The sequence below is a fragment of the Salmo salar genome, chromosome 18 (assembly GCF_965601325.2).
Source record: "Salmo salar chromosome 18, fSalSal1, whole genome shotgun sequence".
Classification (NCBI taxonomy): domain Eukaryota; kingdom Metazoa; phylum Chordata; class Actinopteri; order Salmoniformes; family Salmonidae; genus Salmo; species Salmo salar.
In genome coordinates this window covers 97,592,701-97,610,774 of record NC_138308.1, presented here as the reverse complement: position 1 = coordinate 97,610,774, position 18,074 = coordinate 97,592,701, and the positions used below count along the sequence as shown (strand labels likewise).

Below are 18,074 nucleotides of genomic sequence, written 5' to 3'. Positions count from 1 at the left end.
CTCAGCCCATCCCATGTATCTCTGCTGGCCACCCACTTCGGGTTTCCACGCAACACATATCTTTCAACTATGCTGTGATGTTTAACGTACAATATCAATCTATGTAATCGAATAGAATCCACAGATTGCGAGTTGAAGATAAATACTTTTACTAAGAGTTTTAGTATATTAGTAATTGACTGCATTTTCAGCCATTCCTGAACCTGAGACCAGAAACAGGCTACCTGAGGGCAATACCAAAACAAATGGTCTATTGATTCTGTATCCTCACAACAAAATCTGCAGAGCTTCGATGATTTTATTACCCAAATATTCAGCATTTTGTTGGTAGCAAGAATTCTATATAATCATTTTAGCTGAAAAGCACGAAGTCTTGAATCTTGTGTTTCATATATCAACTCAAATCTCTTCCCAACTATTTTGCAATCTGTATGGCGCAGTTGTCAACATCCTGGTCCTCAAATGAAACTGGTATACTTTCCTATTTATGCTATTTTTATTCCTCCGCAAGTTTTGATCCTTTATGTTGGGCAGACAGACCAGTTCCCTACCTCCTCCCGCTGCCACTTGCCTCCTCCATTTTTGGGGTAATGCTGTAATCAATTGGTTGTACTCTTGGATTGAGCAGACCTTTCCTTACAGTTCTGATAACTCCATGAAGGCCATAATTCTACCATTCCAATTTACAATATCATTTATGAACAAAATACCCTGTTCAAACATATTTCCCATAAATACAGGTATTTTATCAACCAGCACATTTGACTTCAGCCATAATATGTGTTGTAATATTTGTTTTATCTTTTCAGGGGGGTGACATAGAACTTGTAGCCAGCTCTGCAATGCTTGTTTGAAAAAGAGAGATACTTTGAAAAAAGTATCATTTTCAATTAATCGAAAATGAGACATGGCAATCTGCACAAAGGCAAAATGGCCATTTTTAAACAATGGATGAGCTTTTCTTAGTAATCTACTTGAGAACCATATAGGGTTCAAGTAAAACCTTTGAATGAGTGAAGCTTTTAGAGAGAGGTTTAGTGCTTTTATGTTGAATAATCTCAACCCACCCAATTCATATTCATTATATAGATGGGCACATTCTATTTTGAAATTCATTGTGTAGAGCTTATTTATATCTTTTGTGATATGAATACTGAGTATGTCCACTTCACCATCAGCCCATTTTATGGGTAAACTGCAGGATAATGTAAAAGTCGAATTTTTGAAGGATTCAATACATAATATTGAACACTTATCATAATTAGGTTTATGTCCAGAGAGTACAGAAAAGTTATCTAGATCTTCAATGACACATTGCAGAGATCTAGCTTGCGGACTTAATTTAAAACTTGAGCCATCGAAATACATGGACACCTTTGTTTTAAACCTTGGATATCTAATCCTCTAATGTTGTTATTGGATCTGATTTTCATAGCTAACATTTCGATGGCCATAACGAATAGATATGGTGACCACGGACACCCTTGTTTATTCCTCTTGACAATTCAAAACTCTCTGAGAAGTAGCCGTTATTTTACACCTGGGGTTGCTATACATTATTTTTACCCATTTTATAAGAGAATTGCCGAAATTGAAAAAATCCAGGCATTTATAAATAAAATCCAGTTTTACTTTATCAAATGCCTTTTCAAAATCCGCTATAAATACCATTCCTGGCTTATTATACGTTTCATGATGTTCTATTATGTCTAGTAGTTGTCGTATATAATCTCCAATGTATCGTCCATGTAAAAAAAAATGTCTGATCATGATGAACAATACCAGGTAAAACCCTTTAAATTCTGAGTGCTATGCATTTTGCTAGTATTTTTACATCACAACATTGAAGTGTAAGGGGCCTCCAGTTTTTTAGATAGACTGGGTCTTTATATTTGCCATCTGGGTAGTGTTTTAATAATAGAGAAATCAGACCTTCCTGCTGAATACCTGACAAACTACCATTTCTATAGGAGTAGTTAAAACAAATCTAACAATGGAGCTTTTAGTATATAACAAAAAAAACTTGATATACCTCTACCGGTATGCCATCAAGCCCTGGGATTTTCCCAGACTGAAAGGATTTAACCTCTATGGGCTATGTGGGACGCAAGCGTCCCACCCGTGGTGCACTCCATCAACAGCAGGTGCATTTCAAGAGCGGCAAATTTGAATCCAAATAAATGTCAAAATTCAAATTTTTCAAACATACAACTATTTTACACCCTTTGAAAGATAAACATCTCCTTAATCTAACCACGTTTTACGATTTCAAAAAGGTTTTACGGCGAAAGCATAAATTTAGAGTATGTTAGGACAGTACATTTACAAGAGTTGTGTGTAATGTTGTGCCAATTCAAAGACAGGCGTCACCAAAACCATAAAATCAGCTAAAATTATGCACTAACCTTTTACAATCTCCAACAGATGACACTCCTAGGACATTGTGTTAGACAATGCATGCATTTTTAGTTCTATCAAGTTCATATTTATATCCAAAAACAGCGTTTTACTGTGGCGTTGATGTTCAGGAAATCGTTTCCCTCCAATAACCGGCATTCAAGTCAGCACCACAAATTAAATAATTAAAATGAGAAAACATTGGTAAAATATTATATTGTCATTTAAAGAATTATAGATTTACATCTCTTGAACGCAATCAACTTGCCAGATTTAAAAATAACCTTACTGGGAAATCACACTTTGCAATAATCTGAGCACTGCGCCCAGAAAAATACGCGTTGCGATACAGACTAGCCGCCATGTTGGGGAGATCTAAAATCGAAAATACTATGTAAATAATCCATTACCTTTGATTCTCTTCATCAGATGTCACTTCCAGGTATCACAGGTCCATAACGAATGTAGTTTTGTTCAAAAAAGCTCATCATTTATGTCCAAAAATCTCCGTCTTGTTAGCACATGATCTAAGCCCGCCGGACTTCACTTCATGAACGAGGGGAAAAAATATATTTACGTTCGTTCAAACATGTCAAACGTTGTATAGCATAAATCATTAGGGCCTTTTTTAACCAGAACATGAATAATATTCAAGGTGGACGAATGCATTCTCTTTTATAACGTATTGGAACGAGGGTACCCAACATGAACTCGCGCGCCAGGTGTCTAATGGGCCATCATCGTTCCATGGCTCTTGTTCGGTCAGATCTCCCTCCAGAAGACTCAAAACACTTTGTAAAGGCTGGTGACATCTAGTGGAAGCAATAGGAAGTGCCAAAATATTCCTCAGCCCCTGTGTTTTTCAATGGCATAGGTTTAAAGGTAATACAACACATCAGGTATCCACTTCCTGTCAGAAAATGTCTCAGGGTTTTGCCTGCCAAATGAGTTCTGTTATACTCACAGACACCATTCAAACAGTTTTAGAAACTTTAGGGTGTTTTCTATCCATATATAATAAGTATATGCATATTCTAGTTACTGGGTAGGATTAGTAACCAGATTAAATCGGGTACATTTTTTTATCCAGCCGTGCAAATACTGCCCCCTAGCCCTAACAGGTTAACGGGTGTGACTTAATTTGTGGAATTTCTTTCCTCAATGCGTAAGAGCTGATCAGTTGTGACAAGGTAGGGGTGGTATACAGAAAATAGCCCTATTTGTTATTTTAAGCCCAAGTCCATATTATGGCAAGAACAGCTCAATGCAAAGAGAAACAGCCCATTACTTTAAGACAGGAAGGTCAGTCAATGCGGAACATTGCACTTAAAGAAACGTTCAAAGTTCTTAGTCTCAAAAACCAAGAGCTACGATGACTCATGAGGCTCACCACAGGAAAGGAAGACCCAGAGTTACCTCTCTTGCAGAGGATATGTTCAATAGAGATACCAGTCTTAGAATATGTGTTTCACAGAGTTCAAGTAAGACACCTCAACATCAACTGTTCGGAGGAGACTGCGTGAATCAGGCCTTCATGTTCGAATTGCTGCCAAGATACTACTTTCCGGAACAGACTATGGGAGGTGCACAGTACTACATGGAACTCTATTCCACATCAAGAAACTCATGCCAGCAGTAAGATTAGATTTTAAAAAACGGAGAAAAATACACTGAAGCAACACATGCATACAAACACACGATAACATACACCCATGTACGCTTGGATTTTGTGTTATAGATATGTGGTAGAGGCCTGAGGGCACACACTTAATATGTTGTGAAATCTGTTATGAATGTATGGTAATGTCTTTAAAATGTATAACTGCCTTGATTTTGCTGAACCCCAGGATGAGTAGCTTCTGCCTTGGCAGCAGCTAATGGGGATCCATAATAAATACTGCATTGGCTGAGTCCTTTTTTATTAAAATATTTTATTAATTATTTTTTTTTTACTTTATTGAATATTCGAAACATACAATATACTTGCAGTGAAGCCGCTCAATAACTACATCATCCCAGTCGTCCAACAGATTCCCATTCAGAGCGACACACAGAAGCATCCAGGGTCAATTCTCTGCTCAAGGGCATGTTGAGCCCTCCCTGTGGCTCAGTTGGTAGAGCTTGGTGTGTGCAATGCCAGGGTTGTGGGTTCGATTCCCAGTACAAAAAAAAAATGCATGAAATGAAATGTATGTATTCACTACTGTAAGTCGCTCTGGATAAGAGTGTCTGCTAAATGACTAAAATGTAAATGTAATGTTGGCCGATCTACCACCAGGCCAAAAACTTGATCCCGAACCCTCCAATATCCCCCCCACAGTTCCCCAATAGCTGTCCCTCAACCATTCGAGACCCCTCCCACAGCCCCCCCAGGAAGAAAATAATAAAAAATACAATTAATTCCATTCCCCACCCCCAAGAACCCCCCAATGCACCAACAACCATGAGAATGAACTAAAGAGAGAAAAAAGGAAAAGACAGAAGAAAACAGCAAACAACAACGCAATTTAAAACAAAGGATATCAAGGACAATTAAATCATAACAGCAACGCCAACTGTAAATGTTTGTGTGCATGTCTGGCACTATTACATGTATGTGTTTATTTGAATGAGAGTGTGTGTATATGCATGTTCACAAACACTTGCACGGCATCAGCCTCAGGCAAACCGGCATTTGTTGTAAAAACACTGCCACTTAGTGTCATTCAAATGTACTTTTTTAAATGTTTTATTTGGACTTTTATCTTTGACCATCATTCTATCTCCCACACAGCAACTCCACTCCCACTTGTCTCCAATTCCACATACCAACCCTCAGCTTCCCTCAGCCCATCCCATGTATCTCTGCTGGCCACCCACTTCGGGTTTCCACGCAACACATATCTTTCAACTATGCTGTGATGTTTAACGTACAATATCAATCTATGTAATCGAATAGAATCCACAGATTGCGAGTTGAAGATAAATACTTTTACTAAGAGTTTTAGTATATTAGTAATTGACTGCATTTTCAGCCATTCCTGAACCTGAGACCAGAAACAGGCTACCTGAGGGCAATACCAAAACAAATGGTCTATTGATTCTGTATCCTCACAACAAAATCTGCAGAGCTTCGATGATTTTATTACCCAAATATTCAGCATTTTGTTGGTAGCAAGAATTCTATATAATCATTTTAGCTGAAAAGCACGAAGTCTTGAATCTTGTGTTTCATATATCAACTCAAATCTCTTCCCAACTATTTTGCAATCTGTATGGCGCAGTTGTCAACATCCTGGTCCTCAAATGAAACTGGTATACTTTCCTATTTATGCTATTTTTATTCCTCCGCAAGTTTTGATCCTTTATGTTGGGCAGACAGACCAGTTCCCTACCTCCTCCCGCTGCCACTTGCCTCCTCCATTTTTGGGGTAATGCTGTAATCAATTGGTTGTACTCTTGGATTGAGCAGACCTTTCCTTACAGTTCTGATAACTCCATGAAGGCCATAATTCTACCATTCCAATTTACAATATCATTTATGAACAAAATACCCTGTTCAAACATATTTCCCATAAATACAGGTATTTTATCAACCAGCACATTTGACTTCAGCCATAATATGTGTTGTAATATTTGTTTTATCTTTTCAGGGGGGTGACATAGAACTTGTAGCCAGCTCTGCAATGCTTGTTTGAAAAAGAGAGATACTTTGAAAAAAGTATCATTTTCAATTAATCGAAAATGAGACATGGCAATCTGCACAAAGGCAAAATGGCCATTTTTAAACAATGGATGAGCTTTTCTTAGTAATCTACTTGAGAACCATATAGGGTTCAAGTAAAACCTTTGAATGAGTGAAGCTTTTAGAGAGAGGTTTAGTGCTTTTATGTTGAATAATCTCAACCCACCCAATTCATATTCATTATATAGATGGGCACATTCTATTTTGAAATTCATTGTGTAGAGCTTATTTATATCTTTTGTGATATGAATACTGAGTATGTCCACTTCACCATCAGCCCATTTTATGGGTAAACTGCAGGATAATGTAAAAGTCGAATTTTTGAAGGATTCAATACATAATATTGAACACTTATCATAATTAGGTTTATGTCCAGAGAGTACAGAAAAGTTATCTAGATCTTCAATGACACATTGCAGAGATCTAGCTTGCGGACTTAATTTAAAACTTGAGCCATCGAAATACATGGACACCTTTGTTTTAAACCTTGGATATCTAATCCTCTAATGTTGTTATTGGATCTGATTTTCATAGCTAACATTTCGATGGCCATAACGAATAGATATGGTGACCACGGACACCCTTGTTTATTCCTCTTGACAATTCAAAACTCTCTGAGAAGTAGCCGTTATTTTACACCTGGGGTTGCTATACATTATTTTTACCCATTTTATAAGAGAATTGCCGAAATTGAAAAAATCCAGGCATTTATAAATAAAATCCAGTTTTACTTTATCAAATGCCTTTTCAAAATCCGCTATAAATACCATTCCTGGCTTATTATACGTTTCATGATGTTCTATTATGTCTAGTAGTTGTCGTATATAATCTCCAATGTATCGTCCATGTAAAAAAAAATGTCTGATCATGATGAACAATACCAGGTAAAACCCTTTAAATTCTGAGTGCTATGCATTTTGCTAGTATTTTTACATCACAACATTGAAGTGTAAGGGGCCTCCAGTTTTTTAGATAGACTGGGTCTTTATATTTGCCATCTGGGTAGTGTTTTAATAATAGAGAAATCAGACCTTCCTGCTGAATACCTGACAAACTACCATTTCTATAGGAGTAGTTAAAACAAATCTAACAATGGAGCTTTTAGTATATAACAAAAAAAACTTGATATACCTCTACCGGTATGCCATCAAGCCCTGGGATTTTCCCAGACTGAAAGGATTTAACCTCTATGGGCTATGTGGGACGCAAGCGTCCCACCCGTGGTGCACTCCATCAACAGCAGGTGCATTTCAAGAGCGGCAAATTTGAATCCAAATAAATGTCAAAATTCAAATTTTTCAAACATACAACTATTTTACACCCTTTGAAAGATAAACATCTCCTTAATCTAACCACGTTTTACGATTTCAAAAAGGTTTTACGGCGAAAGCATAAATTTAGAGTATGTTAGGACAGTACATTTACAAGAGTTGTGTGTAATGTTGTGCCAATTCAAAGACAGGCGTCACCAAAACCATAAAATCAGCTAAAATTATGCACTAACCTTTTACAATCTCCAACAGATGACACTCCTAGGACATTGTGTTAGACAATGCATGCATTTTTAGTTCTATCAAGTTCATATTTATATCCAAAAACAGCGTTTTACTGTGGCGTTGATGTTCAGGAAATCGTTTCCCTCCAATAACCGGCATTCAAGTCAGCACCACAAATTAAATAATTAAAATGAGAAAACATTGGTAAAATATTATATTGTCATTTAAAGAATTATAGATTTACATCTCTTGAACGCAATCAACTTGCCAGATTTAAAAATAACCTTACTGGGAAATCACACTTTGCAATAATCTGAGCACTGCGCCCAGAAAAATACGCGTTGCGATACAGACTAGCCGCCATGTTGGGGAGATCTAAAATCGAAAATACTATGTAAATAATCCATTACCTTTGATTCTCTTCATCAGATGTCACTTCCAGGTATCACAGGTCCATAACGAATGTAGTTTTGTTCAAAAAAGCTCATCATTTATGTCCAAAAATCTCCGTCTTGTTAGCACATGATCTAAGCCCGCCGGACTTCACTTCATGAACGAGGGGAAAAAATATATTTACGTTCGTTCAAACATGTCAAACGTTGTATAGCATAAATCATTAGGGCCTTTTTTAACCAGAACATGAATAATATTCAAGGTGGACGAATGCATTCTCTTTTATAACGTATTGGAACGAGGGTACCCAACATGAACTCGCGCGCCAGGTGTCTAATGGGCCATCATCGTTCCATGGCTCTTGTTCGGTCAGATCTCCCTCCAGAAGACTCAAAACACTTTGTAAAGGCTGGTGACATCTAGTGGAAGCAATAGGAAGTGCCAAAATATTCCTCAGCCCCTGTGTTTTTCAATGGCATAGGTTTAAAGGTAATACAACACATCAGGTATCCACTTCCTGTCAGAAAATGTCTCAGGGTTTTGCCTGCCAAATGAGTTCTGTTATACTCACAGACACCATTCAAACAGTTTTAGAAACTTTAGGGTGTTTTCTATCCATATATAATAAGTATATGCATATTCTAGTTACTGGGTAGGATTAGTAACCAGATTAAATCGGGTACATTTTTTTATCCAGCCGTGCAAATACTGCCCCCTAGCCCTAACAGGTTAAAGACATTACCATACATTCATAACAGATTTCACAACATATTAAGTGTGTGCCCTCAGGCCTCTACCACATATCTATAACACAAAATCCAAGCGTACATGGGTGTATGTTATCGTGTGTTTGTATGCATGTGTTGCTTCAGTGTATTTTTCTCCGTTTTTTTAAATCTAATCTTACTGCTGGCATGAGTTTCTTGATGTGGAATAGAGTTCCATGTAGTACTGTGCACCTCCCATAGTCTGTTCCGGAAAGTAGTATCTTGGCAGCAATTCGAACATGAAGGCCTGATTCACGCAGTCTCCTCCGAACAGTTGATGTTGAGGTGTCTTACTTGAACTCTGTGAAACACATATTCTAAGACTGGTATCTCTATTGAACATATCCTCTGCAAGAGAGGTAACTCTGGGTCTTCCTTTCCTGTGGTGAGCCTCATGAGTCATCGTAGCTCTTGGTTTTTGAGACTAAGAACTTTGAACGTTTCTTTAAGTGCAATGTTCCGCATTGACTGACCTTCCTGTCTTAAAGTAATGGGCTGTTTCTCTTTGCATTGAGCTGTTCTTGGGCTTAAAATAACAAATAGGGCTATTTTCTGTATACCACCCCTACCTTGTCACAACTGATCGGCTCTTACGCATTGAGGAAAGAAATTCCACAAATTAAGTCACACCCGTTAATTGAAATGCATTCCATGAATCTGGTTGAGAGAATGCCAAGAGTGTACAAAGCTGTCAAGGCAAAGGGTGGCTACTTTGAAGAATCTCAATATATTTTGGTTTAAGATGTGATTCCATGTGTTATGTCATAGTTGAAAATATTAGATGAAAACCCTGGAATGAGTAGGTGTGTTCAAACTTTTGACTGGTACTGCAAATATAGTAGATCTAACCTATAGAAAGCTGATGGGATCCTCTTTCTAATAGAAGCCATGAGGCAGTTCTCAGACAATTGCATAGGTTATAGAAATGTTGCGCAACATGAGCTCATGAAATGTTTTACATTTGCATTGATGTCAGAGTGATTAGAGGGACAATAGAGTGCTGAGTACCAGGCAACTAATGACCATCACCAGCATCAGAGCTTGGAGAAGCCTAATTACTAAATGGTCACGTGGAATTTGACTGCCTTCATTTCTTGTAACTGCCGGTAATACAGTCCTACTCCTTCCTCCATTTCCCAGAAATGGACTGGTTCAGATAATCACACCAACAATAAAGTAAGTAAATCAACAGTTTAATCTCTGGATTTCTTCATGCATTTATATGGGGCGTGAATCAGTTCCTGTCGTACAGTAAAGACAACTGTCCGTCTTTTCAAAGACTTCATTCCAACGCCTTTCATCTACAATTAGACAAAAAACATTAACATCCAGAATCAGCTGCAAAGAAATAACATTTAGTGAATGAGTATGTATATACACACACCTTGGTGGAACAGTTGCTAGCAGTTGATAGCAGTGCCTGGTGGAGTCTCCGTACCCTGAATCTTCTGTCCAGTAGTGGTCACACACCAACAGTAACCTACCAGAAATAGACATGTTGCACATACAATATTTACTGTAACATTCAACTGAATTGGAGAATTTAGTGTGTGTATATGTGCGTCCGTGTTAACCTGTAGAGCCCGAACATTGCTTAGGGGTGTATCGTCCAGCGGCGTCACACGTGGGGATGTAGGCTCCAATTGGGCCATGTGTCGCGGCATATCTAGCACGCTCACAGGGGGTCATGGGTCGTAACGTAGCATCTGGACACAGGTAACATAGATTGATTGTAATGTGGACATAACATTGCAGCACATGCATGCCGGAATCTTGGGTTGCGTCCCATATGGGCCCTGGTCAGAAGTATTTTATACGGAATATGTTCCATTTCAGATGTAACCTAGGTACTTCCTGGCTAAATACTGAAATTGCGCTACTTGTTTAAAAGCCCTGTGCAGTCAATTCAGTTTCTGTCTTTTGTATAACAGCTGATGAAACTAAGACTGAAAGTGGGGGTAAGTTGTGTCAGTGTTACTTCCTGACAATCCAATCATACATCCAGTTGAATGATCAAACCATTCATATCAGAATACCTCAGTCCAGCATCTAGACACCAATATACATCTCTGGAACAAGAGGAGTGGCAGGTAGCCTAGCGGTTAGAGAGTTGGGCCAGTAACACAAAGGTTCCTAGTTTTAATCCCTGAATGTCAAGTTAAAATATCTGTCTATGTGCCCTTGAGCAAGACAACCTTCTCTCCAGTGTCACGGTTGATAATGGCTGCCCAAGGGACAACTGGTTATGAAACAAAACATTAATACGTACGTGTGTGAATAGGACAGATCAACACCCACTAACGTTTTTATTCAAATGTTGGTGAGTAAGTGTGAGGTACATCACTCTTACCTCCCAGAGCAAAAGCTGTGCTAACAAGCAGAATGATGGTCAATATCGCCATGGTGATAGTCTCCTGAGAGAGAGAGAGAGAGCGAACAAGAGCGAGATTAGTTGAGCATTTTAAATCATCTGGAATGGCTGTGGGTACTAGAGGAGAGGTTGAGGAAACCCTGTGTTAAGTACAAAACTTATGCAACAATTGCTAAACCCAGTCCTGAGGACCCCAACAAGCGAGTATCGGCAACACGGCGCGCTACGATTCTTCCACTAAAATTCAGGTATCATCTAATCTATTGTATGTGGTTGAAGAGCCTGGCACACAGGAATATGAATCCTTCCCAAATGGCTCCTCATTCCTTATGTAGTGAACCACCTTTGACGAGGGCCCACAGTGCACTACGCAGGGAAGGGGAAGCAGACTAGATCTTGACAGAGACTTCTATTCACTACAAAGGTAACTATTAGTCTATGCTCTTAAATTCAGGGGGGTCATATATAGTGCACTACACTTGACCAGGGCCACATAAGATTAACGTGCCATTTGAGAGGCAGCAAGTCTACTAAATAATATCACAAGCTCACCTTCTGCACTCTTCCAAGGGATTCACTGGTTGTCTCTCTGTTGTCTGTGAGTTATGGTCTACCTCTTCCACCTCTCCTTTTAAAGGATCTGTCACAGGTGTGACTAGTTGCCTCATTAACCCAACAAGAGATCCCGATGTCGGCCATTAGCTGGTGGTGTAAAGTACTTATGTAAAAATTCTTTAAAGTACTACTTAAGTAGTATTTTGGGGTATCTTTACTTTACTACTTCTATTTATTTCAACTTTCACTTCACTACATTCCTAAAGAAAATAATGTACTTTTTACTCCATACATTTTCCCCGACACCCAAAAGTACTCGTTAGATTTTGAATGATTAGCAGGACAGAAAAAATGGTCTAATTCACACACTTATCAAGAGAACATCCCTGGTCATCCCTACTGCCTCTGATCTAACAGACTCACTAAACACAAATGCTTCCTTTGCAAATTATGTCTGAGAGTTGGTGTGACACTGGCTATCCGTAATCAAATAAAAAAACAAGAAAATGGTGCCGTCTGGTTTGCTTAATATAATGAATTTGAAATTATTTATACTTTTACTTTTGAACTTAAGTATATTTTATCAATTACATTTCATGTTGATACTTCAGTATATTTGCTGAAACTTTTAAAACTTTACTCAAGTAATATTTACTGGGTGATTTACACTTTTACTTGAGTCATTTTCTCTGAAGGAATCTTCATAGGCAGTGAAGAGAGTAGTAGAGGAAGATGGGTCCAGTTTCAAGGGATCCTGAGAGGCTCCCTGTGAGTATGCCGAGGCCAATAGAGAGTGATAGGAATAACATGTGTTTCAGTAAGGTTGGTTTCTTAGCATTCATAGCCATGGTTATCAACTGTACCGCAGAAATGGAACATAAATCACTGAAAATATATGTTGTGGCGGTAGCCGCAGATAACTCGTTGGGTTATGAGATTTTACCGCAGAAGAGTTATAAGGTGTGATGAACGATAGTGTCCCGTTTTCCCAGGCTGCCGGCCTGCTGTAGGACAAAGCCCATGCGGTAGAACTCAGCTCACGTAGACTTGCATCCTAGCCCATGTAGACTTGCATCTTCAGAGCGTAGCTGGATTGTGCGTCACATGCAATCAATCGAATCAATCAAATTGATTGATAAAGCCCATCTTACGTCAGCTGATGTCACAAAGTGCTGTACAGAAACCCAGCCTAAAACCCCAAACAGCAAGCATTGCAGGTGTAGAAGCACGGTGGATAGGAAAAACTCCCTAGAAAGGCCAGAACCTAGGAAGAAACCTAGAGAGGAACCAGGCTATGAGGGGTGGCCAGTCCTCTTCTGGCTGTGCCAGGTGGAGATTATAACAGAACATGGCTAAGATGTTCAAATGTTCATAGATGACCAGCAGGGTCAAATAATAATAATCACAGTTGTTGTCGATCATTCAGAGTATCTCTATCGCTCCTGCTGTCTCTAGAGAGTTGAAAACAGCAGGTCTGGGACAGGTAGCACGTCCGGTGAACAGGTCAGGGCTCGATAGCCGCAGCAGAACAGTTGAAACTGGAGCATCAGCATGGCCAGGTGGACTGGGGACCACCCATATCTTGTTGTTGGGGACCACCACCCATAAAAAAACAGTTTCTGGCTAAAGAGACAAGACTAACAAGGGAAATCCATGAACTAATAGTACAGGTAGATAGCAATAAAAAAATATACTACAGAGGTACAAAATAAGTTAGAGAAAAAACAAATCGAACATGTGGAACTTATTCAAGAACAATCTAATGTAATCTATTACAAAAATAAAGCAAAGTGTATGGAATATGGAGAAAAATGCAGCAATTATTCCTGAATCTCCCATACAGGAACGCTAACAAAAATGATTTGCATAAAATCGTTACTGAAGACGGAGTCATCTATGATTCTCCCAATGATATTTTAGAAGAGGAAGCTAATTATTTTAGGCAGATGTTCACTTTTCCGTCTCATCCTTTCCCACTGAATGAAGATTGTACATTTACATTTAAATTTGAACATTTAGCAGATGCTCTTATCCAGAGCGACTTACAGTAGTGAATGCATGCATTTCGTACATTTCATACATTTTTTTTTCTGTATTATGGTAAGCAATTCTTTCCAAATAATATAAAAACTGGAAAATTAACAAATGTACAGAAAGATCAGTGCGAAGACCAAATTACAGAAGAAAAACGTTTTGAAACTATTAAATCCTTTCAGTCTGGGAAAATCCCAGGGCTTGATGGCATACCGGTAGAGGTATATCAAGTGTTTTTTTTATATACTAAAAGCTCCATTGTTAGATTTGTTTTAACCTGTTAGGGCTAGGGGGCAGTATTGACACGGCTGGATAAAAAACATACCCGATTTAATCTGGTTACCACTCCTACCCAGTAACTAGAATATGCATATACTTATTACATATGGATAGAAAACACCCTAAAGTTTCTAAAACTGTTTGAATGGTGTCTGTGAGTATAACAGAACTCAAATGGCAGGTCAAAACCTGAGAGATTCCTTTACAGGAAGTGGCCTGTCTGACCATTTCTTGAACTTCTTTTCCATCTCTATCTTTTACTAAGGATCTCTGCTCTAACGTGACACTTCCCACGTCTTCCATAGGCGCTCAGAGCCCGGGAAAAAACAGAATGTCGTCATTCCAGCCCCAGGCTGAAACACATTATCGCCTTTCTCAAGTGGCCGATCAAGGGACTCTGGGCTTGTGCGCGTGACCCGACCGCCCCCGCCTTTGTGATTTTTTCCTCGGTTTGCCGAAAAGGAGATTCCCTGTCGGAATATTATCGCTTTTCTACGAGAAAAATGGCGTAAAAATTGATTTTAAACAGCGGTTGACATGCTTCGAAGTACGGTAATGGAATATTTAGAATTATATGTCACGAATTGCGCCATGCGCGCGACACTTCTTTACCATTTCGGATATTGTCTGGAACGCACGAACAAAACGCCGCTATTCGGATATAACGATGGATTATTTTGGACCAAACCAACATTTGTTATTGAAGTAGCAGACCTGGGAGTGCATTCTGACGAAGACAACAAAAGGTAATCAAACTTTTATAATAGTAAATATGATTATGGTGAGTGCTAAACTTGCCGGGTGTCTAAATAGGGAGCCCGTGATGCCTGGGCTATGTACTTAGAATATTGCAAAATGTGCTTTCACCAAAAAGCTATTTTAAAATCGGACATATCGAGTGCATAGAGGAGGTCTGTATCTAAAATTCTTAAAATAATTGTTATGCTTTTTGTGAACGTTTATCGTGAGTAATTTAGTAAAATGTTAGCGAATTCCCCGGAAGTTTGCGGGGGGTATGCTAGTTCTGAACGTCACATGCTAAGCTGGTTTTTGATATAAATATGAACTTGATTGAACAAAACATGCATGTATTGTATAACATAATGTCCTAGGGTTGTCATCTGATGAAGATCATCAAAGGTGAGTGCTGCATTTAGCTGTCTTCTGGGTTTTGGTGACATTATATGCTGGCTTGAAAAATGGGTGTCTGATTATTTCTGGCTTGGTACTCTGCTGACATAATCTAATGTTTTGCTTTCGTTGTAAAGCCTTTTTGAAATCGGACAGTGTGGTTAGATTAACGAGAGTCTTGTCTTTAAATAGCTGTAAAATAGTCATATGTTTGAGAAATTGAAGTAATAGGATTTTTAAGGTTTTGAAATTCGCGCCACAGGCTGCAAGTGGCTGTTACGTAGCTATGAAAATCAGATCCAATAACAACATTAGAGGATTAGATATCCAAGGTTTAAAACAAAGGTGTCCATGTATTTCGATGGCTCAAGTTTTAAATGAAGTCCGCAAGCTAGATCTCTGCAATGTGTCATTGAAGATCTAGATAACTTTTCTGTACTCTCTGGACATAAACCTAATTATGATAAGTGTTCAATATTATGTATTGAATCCTTCAAAAATTCGACTTTTACATTATCCTGCAGTTTACCCATAAAATGGGCTGATGGTGAAGTAGACATACTCAGTATTCATATCACAAAAGATATAAATAAGCTCTACACAATGAATTTCAAAATAGAATGTGCCCATCTATATAATGAATATGAATTGGGTGGGTTGAGATTATTAAACATAAAAGCACTAAACCTCTCTCTAAAAGCTTCACTCATTCAAAGGTTTTACTTGAACCCTATATGGTTCTCAAGTAGATTACTAAGAAAAGCTCATCCATTGTTTAAAAATGGCCATTTTGCCTTTGTGCAAATTGCCATGTCTCATTTTCGATTAATTGAAAATGATACTTTTTTCAAAGTATCTCTCTTTTTCAAACAAGCATTGCAGAGCTGGCTACAAGTTCTATGTCACCCCCCTGAAAAGATAAAACAAATATTACAACACATATTATGGCTGAAGTCAAATGTGCTGGTTGATAAAATACCTGTATTTATGGGAAATATGTTTGAACAGGGTATTTTGTTCATAAATGATATTGTAAATTGGAATGGTAGAATTATGGCCTTCATGGAGTTATCAGAATTGTAAGGAAAGGTCTGCTCAATCCAAGAGTACAACCAATTGATTACAGTATTACCCCAAAAATGGAGGAGGCAAGTGGCAGCGGGAGGAGGTAGGGAACTGGTCTGTCTGCCCAACATAAAGGATCAAAACTTGCGGAGGAATAAAAATAGCATAAATAGGAAAGTATACCAGTTTCATTTGAGGACCAGGATGTTGACAACTGCGCCATACAGATTGCAAAATAGTTGGGAAGAGATTTGAGTTGATATATAAAACGCAAGATTCAAGACTTCGTGCTTTTCAGCTAAAATGATTATATAGAATTCTTGCTACCAACAAAATGCTGAATATTTGGGTAATAAAATCATCGAAGCTCTGCAGATTTTGTTGTGAGGATACAGAATCAATAGACCATTTGTTTTGGTATTGCCCTCAGGTAGCCTGTTTCTGGTCTCAGGTTCAGGAATGGCTGAAAATGCAGTCAATTACTAATATACTAAAACTCTTAGTAAAAGTATTTATCTTCAACTCGCAATCTGTGGATTCTATTCGATTACATAGATTGATATTGTACGTTAAACATCACAGCATAGTTGAAAGATATGTGTTGCGTGGAAACCCGAAGTGGGTGGCCAGCAGAGATACATGGGATGGGCTGAGGGAAGCTGAGGGTTAGTATGTGGAATTGGAGACAAGTGGGAGTGGAGTTGCTGTGTGGGAGATAGAATGATGGTCAAAGATAAAAGTCCAAATAAAACATTTAAAAAAGTACATTTGAATGACACTAAGTGGCAGTGTTTTTACAACAAATGCCGGTTTGCCTGAGGCTGATGCCGTGCAAGTGTTTGTGAACATGCATATACACACACTCTCATTCAAATAAACACATACATGTAATAGTGCCAGACATGCACACAAACATTTACAGTTGGCGTTGCTGTTATGATTTAATTGTCCTTGATATCCTTTGTTTTAAATTGCATTGTTGTTTGCTGTTTTCTTCTGTCTTTTCCTTTTTTCTCTCTTTAGTTCATTCTCATGGTTGTTGGTGCATTGGGGGGTTCTTGGGGGTGGGGAATGGAATTAATTGTATTTTTTATTTTTTATTATTTTTCTTCCTGGGGGGGCTGTGGGAGGGGTCTCGAATGGTTGAGGGACAGCTATTGGGGAACTGTGGGGGGGATCTTGGAGGGTTCGGGATCAAGTTTTTGGCCTGGTGGTAGATCGGCCAACATTACATTTACATTTTAGTCATTTAGCAGACACTCTTATCCAGAGCGACTTACAGTAGTGAATACATACATTTCATGCATTTTTTTTTGTACTGGGAATCACACCAAGCTCTACCAACTGAGCCACACGGAGGGCTCAACATGCCCTTGAGCAGAGAATTGACCCTGGATGCTTCTGTGTGTCGCTCTGAATGGGAATCTGTTGGACGACTGGGATGATGTAGTTATTGAGCGGCTTCACTGCAAGTATATTGTATGTTTCGAATATTCAATAAAGTAAAAAAAATTAAAATATTTTAATAAAAAAGGACTCAGCCCACGCAGTATTTATTATGGATCCCCATTAGCTGCTGCCAAGGCAGAAGCTACTCATCCTGGGGTTCAGCAAAATCAAGGCAGTTATACATTTTAAAGACATTACCATACATTCATAACAGATTTCACAACATATTAAGTGTGTGCCCTCAGGCCTCTACCACATATCTATAACACAAAATCCAAGCGTACATGGGTGTAGTGTGTATGTTATCGTGTGTTTGTATGCATGTGTTGCTTCAGTGTATTTTTCTCCGTTTTTTTAAATCTAATCTTACTGCTGGCATGAGTTTCTTGATGTGGAATAGAGTTCCATGTAGT

The 18,074-nt window shown here is 38.5% G+C and overlaps 1 protein-coding gene across 1 annotated transcript; it reads right to left on the bottom strand.

Moving 5' to 3' along the window:
• Positions 1 to 9,954: 9,954 nt before the first annotated feature.
• LOC145861682 (equistatin-like) lies at positions 9,955 to 11,737 on the bottom strand. Its single transcript, XM_082964533.1, has 5 exons — positions 11,701 to 11,737; positions 11,128 to 11,191; positions 10,352 to 10,483; positions 10,162 to 10,257; positions 9,955 to 10,078 (listed from the first exon to the last, which is right to left on the bottom strand). Exons 2-4 carry the CDS (start codon positions 11,177 to 11,179, stop codon positions 10,178 to 10,180), a joined length of 264 nt encoding a protein of 87 aa, XP_082820659.1. The 5' UTR covers positions 11,180 to 11,191; positions 11,701 to 11,737; the 3' UTR covers positions 9,955 to 10,078; positions 10,162 to 10,177.
• Positions 11,738 to 18,074: the final 6,337 nt, after the last annotated feature.

What these genes read in the sequence shown, in the direction of transcription:
- LOC145861682 (XM_082964533.1), bottom strand. Translation starts at nt 11,179, where the DNA reads ATGGCGATATTGACCATCATTCTGCTTGTTAGCACAGCTTTTGCTCTG. An exon ending in CACAGCTTTTGCTCTGGGAG is followed by an intron (nt 10,484 to 11,127) that starts GTAAGAGTGATG and finishes ACCTGTGTCCAG; the next exon opens with ATGCTACGTTACGACCCATG. An exon ending in GCAATGTTCGGGCTCTACAG is followed by an intron (nt 10,258 to 10,351) that starts GTTAACACGGAC and finishes TATTTCTGGTAG; the next exon opens with GTTACTGTTGGTGTGTGACC.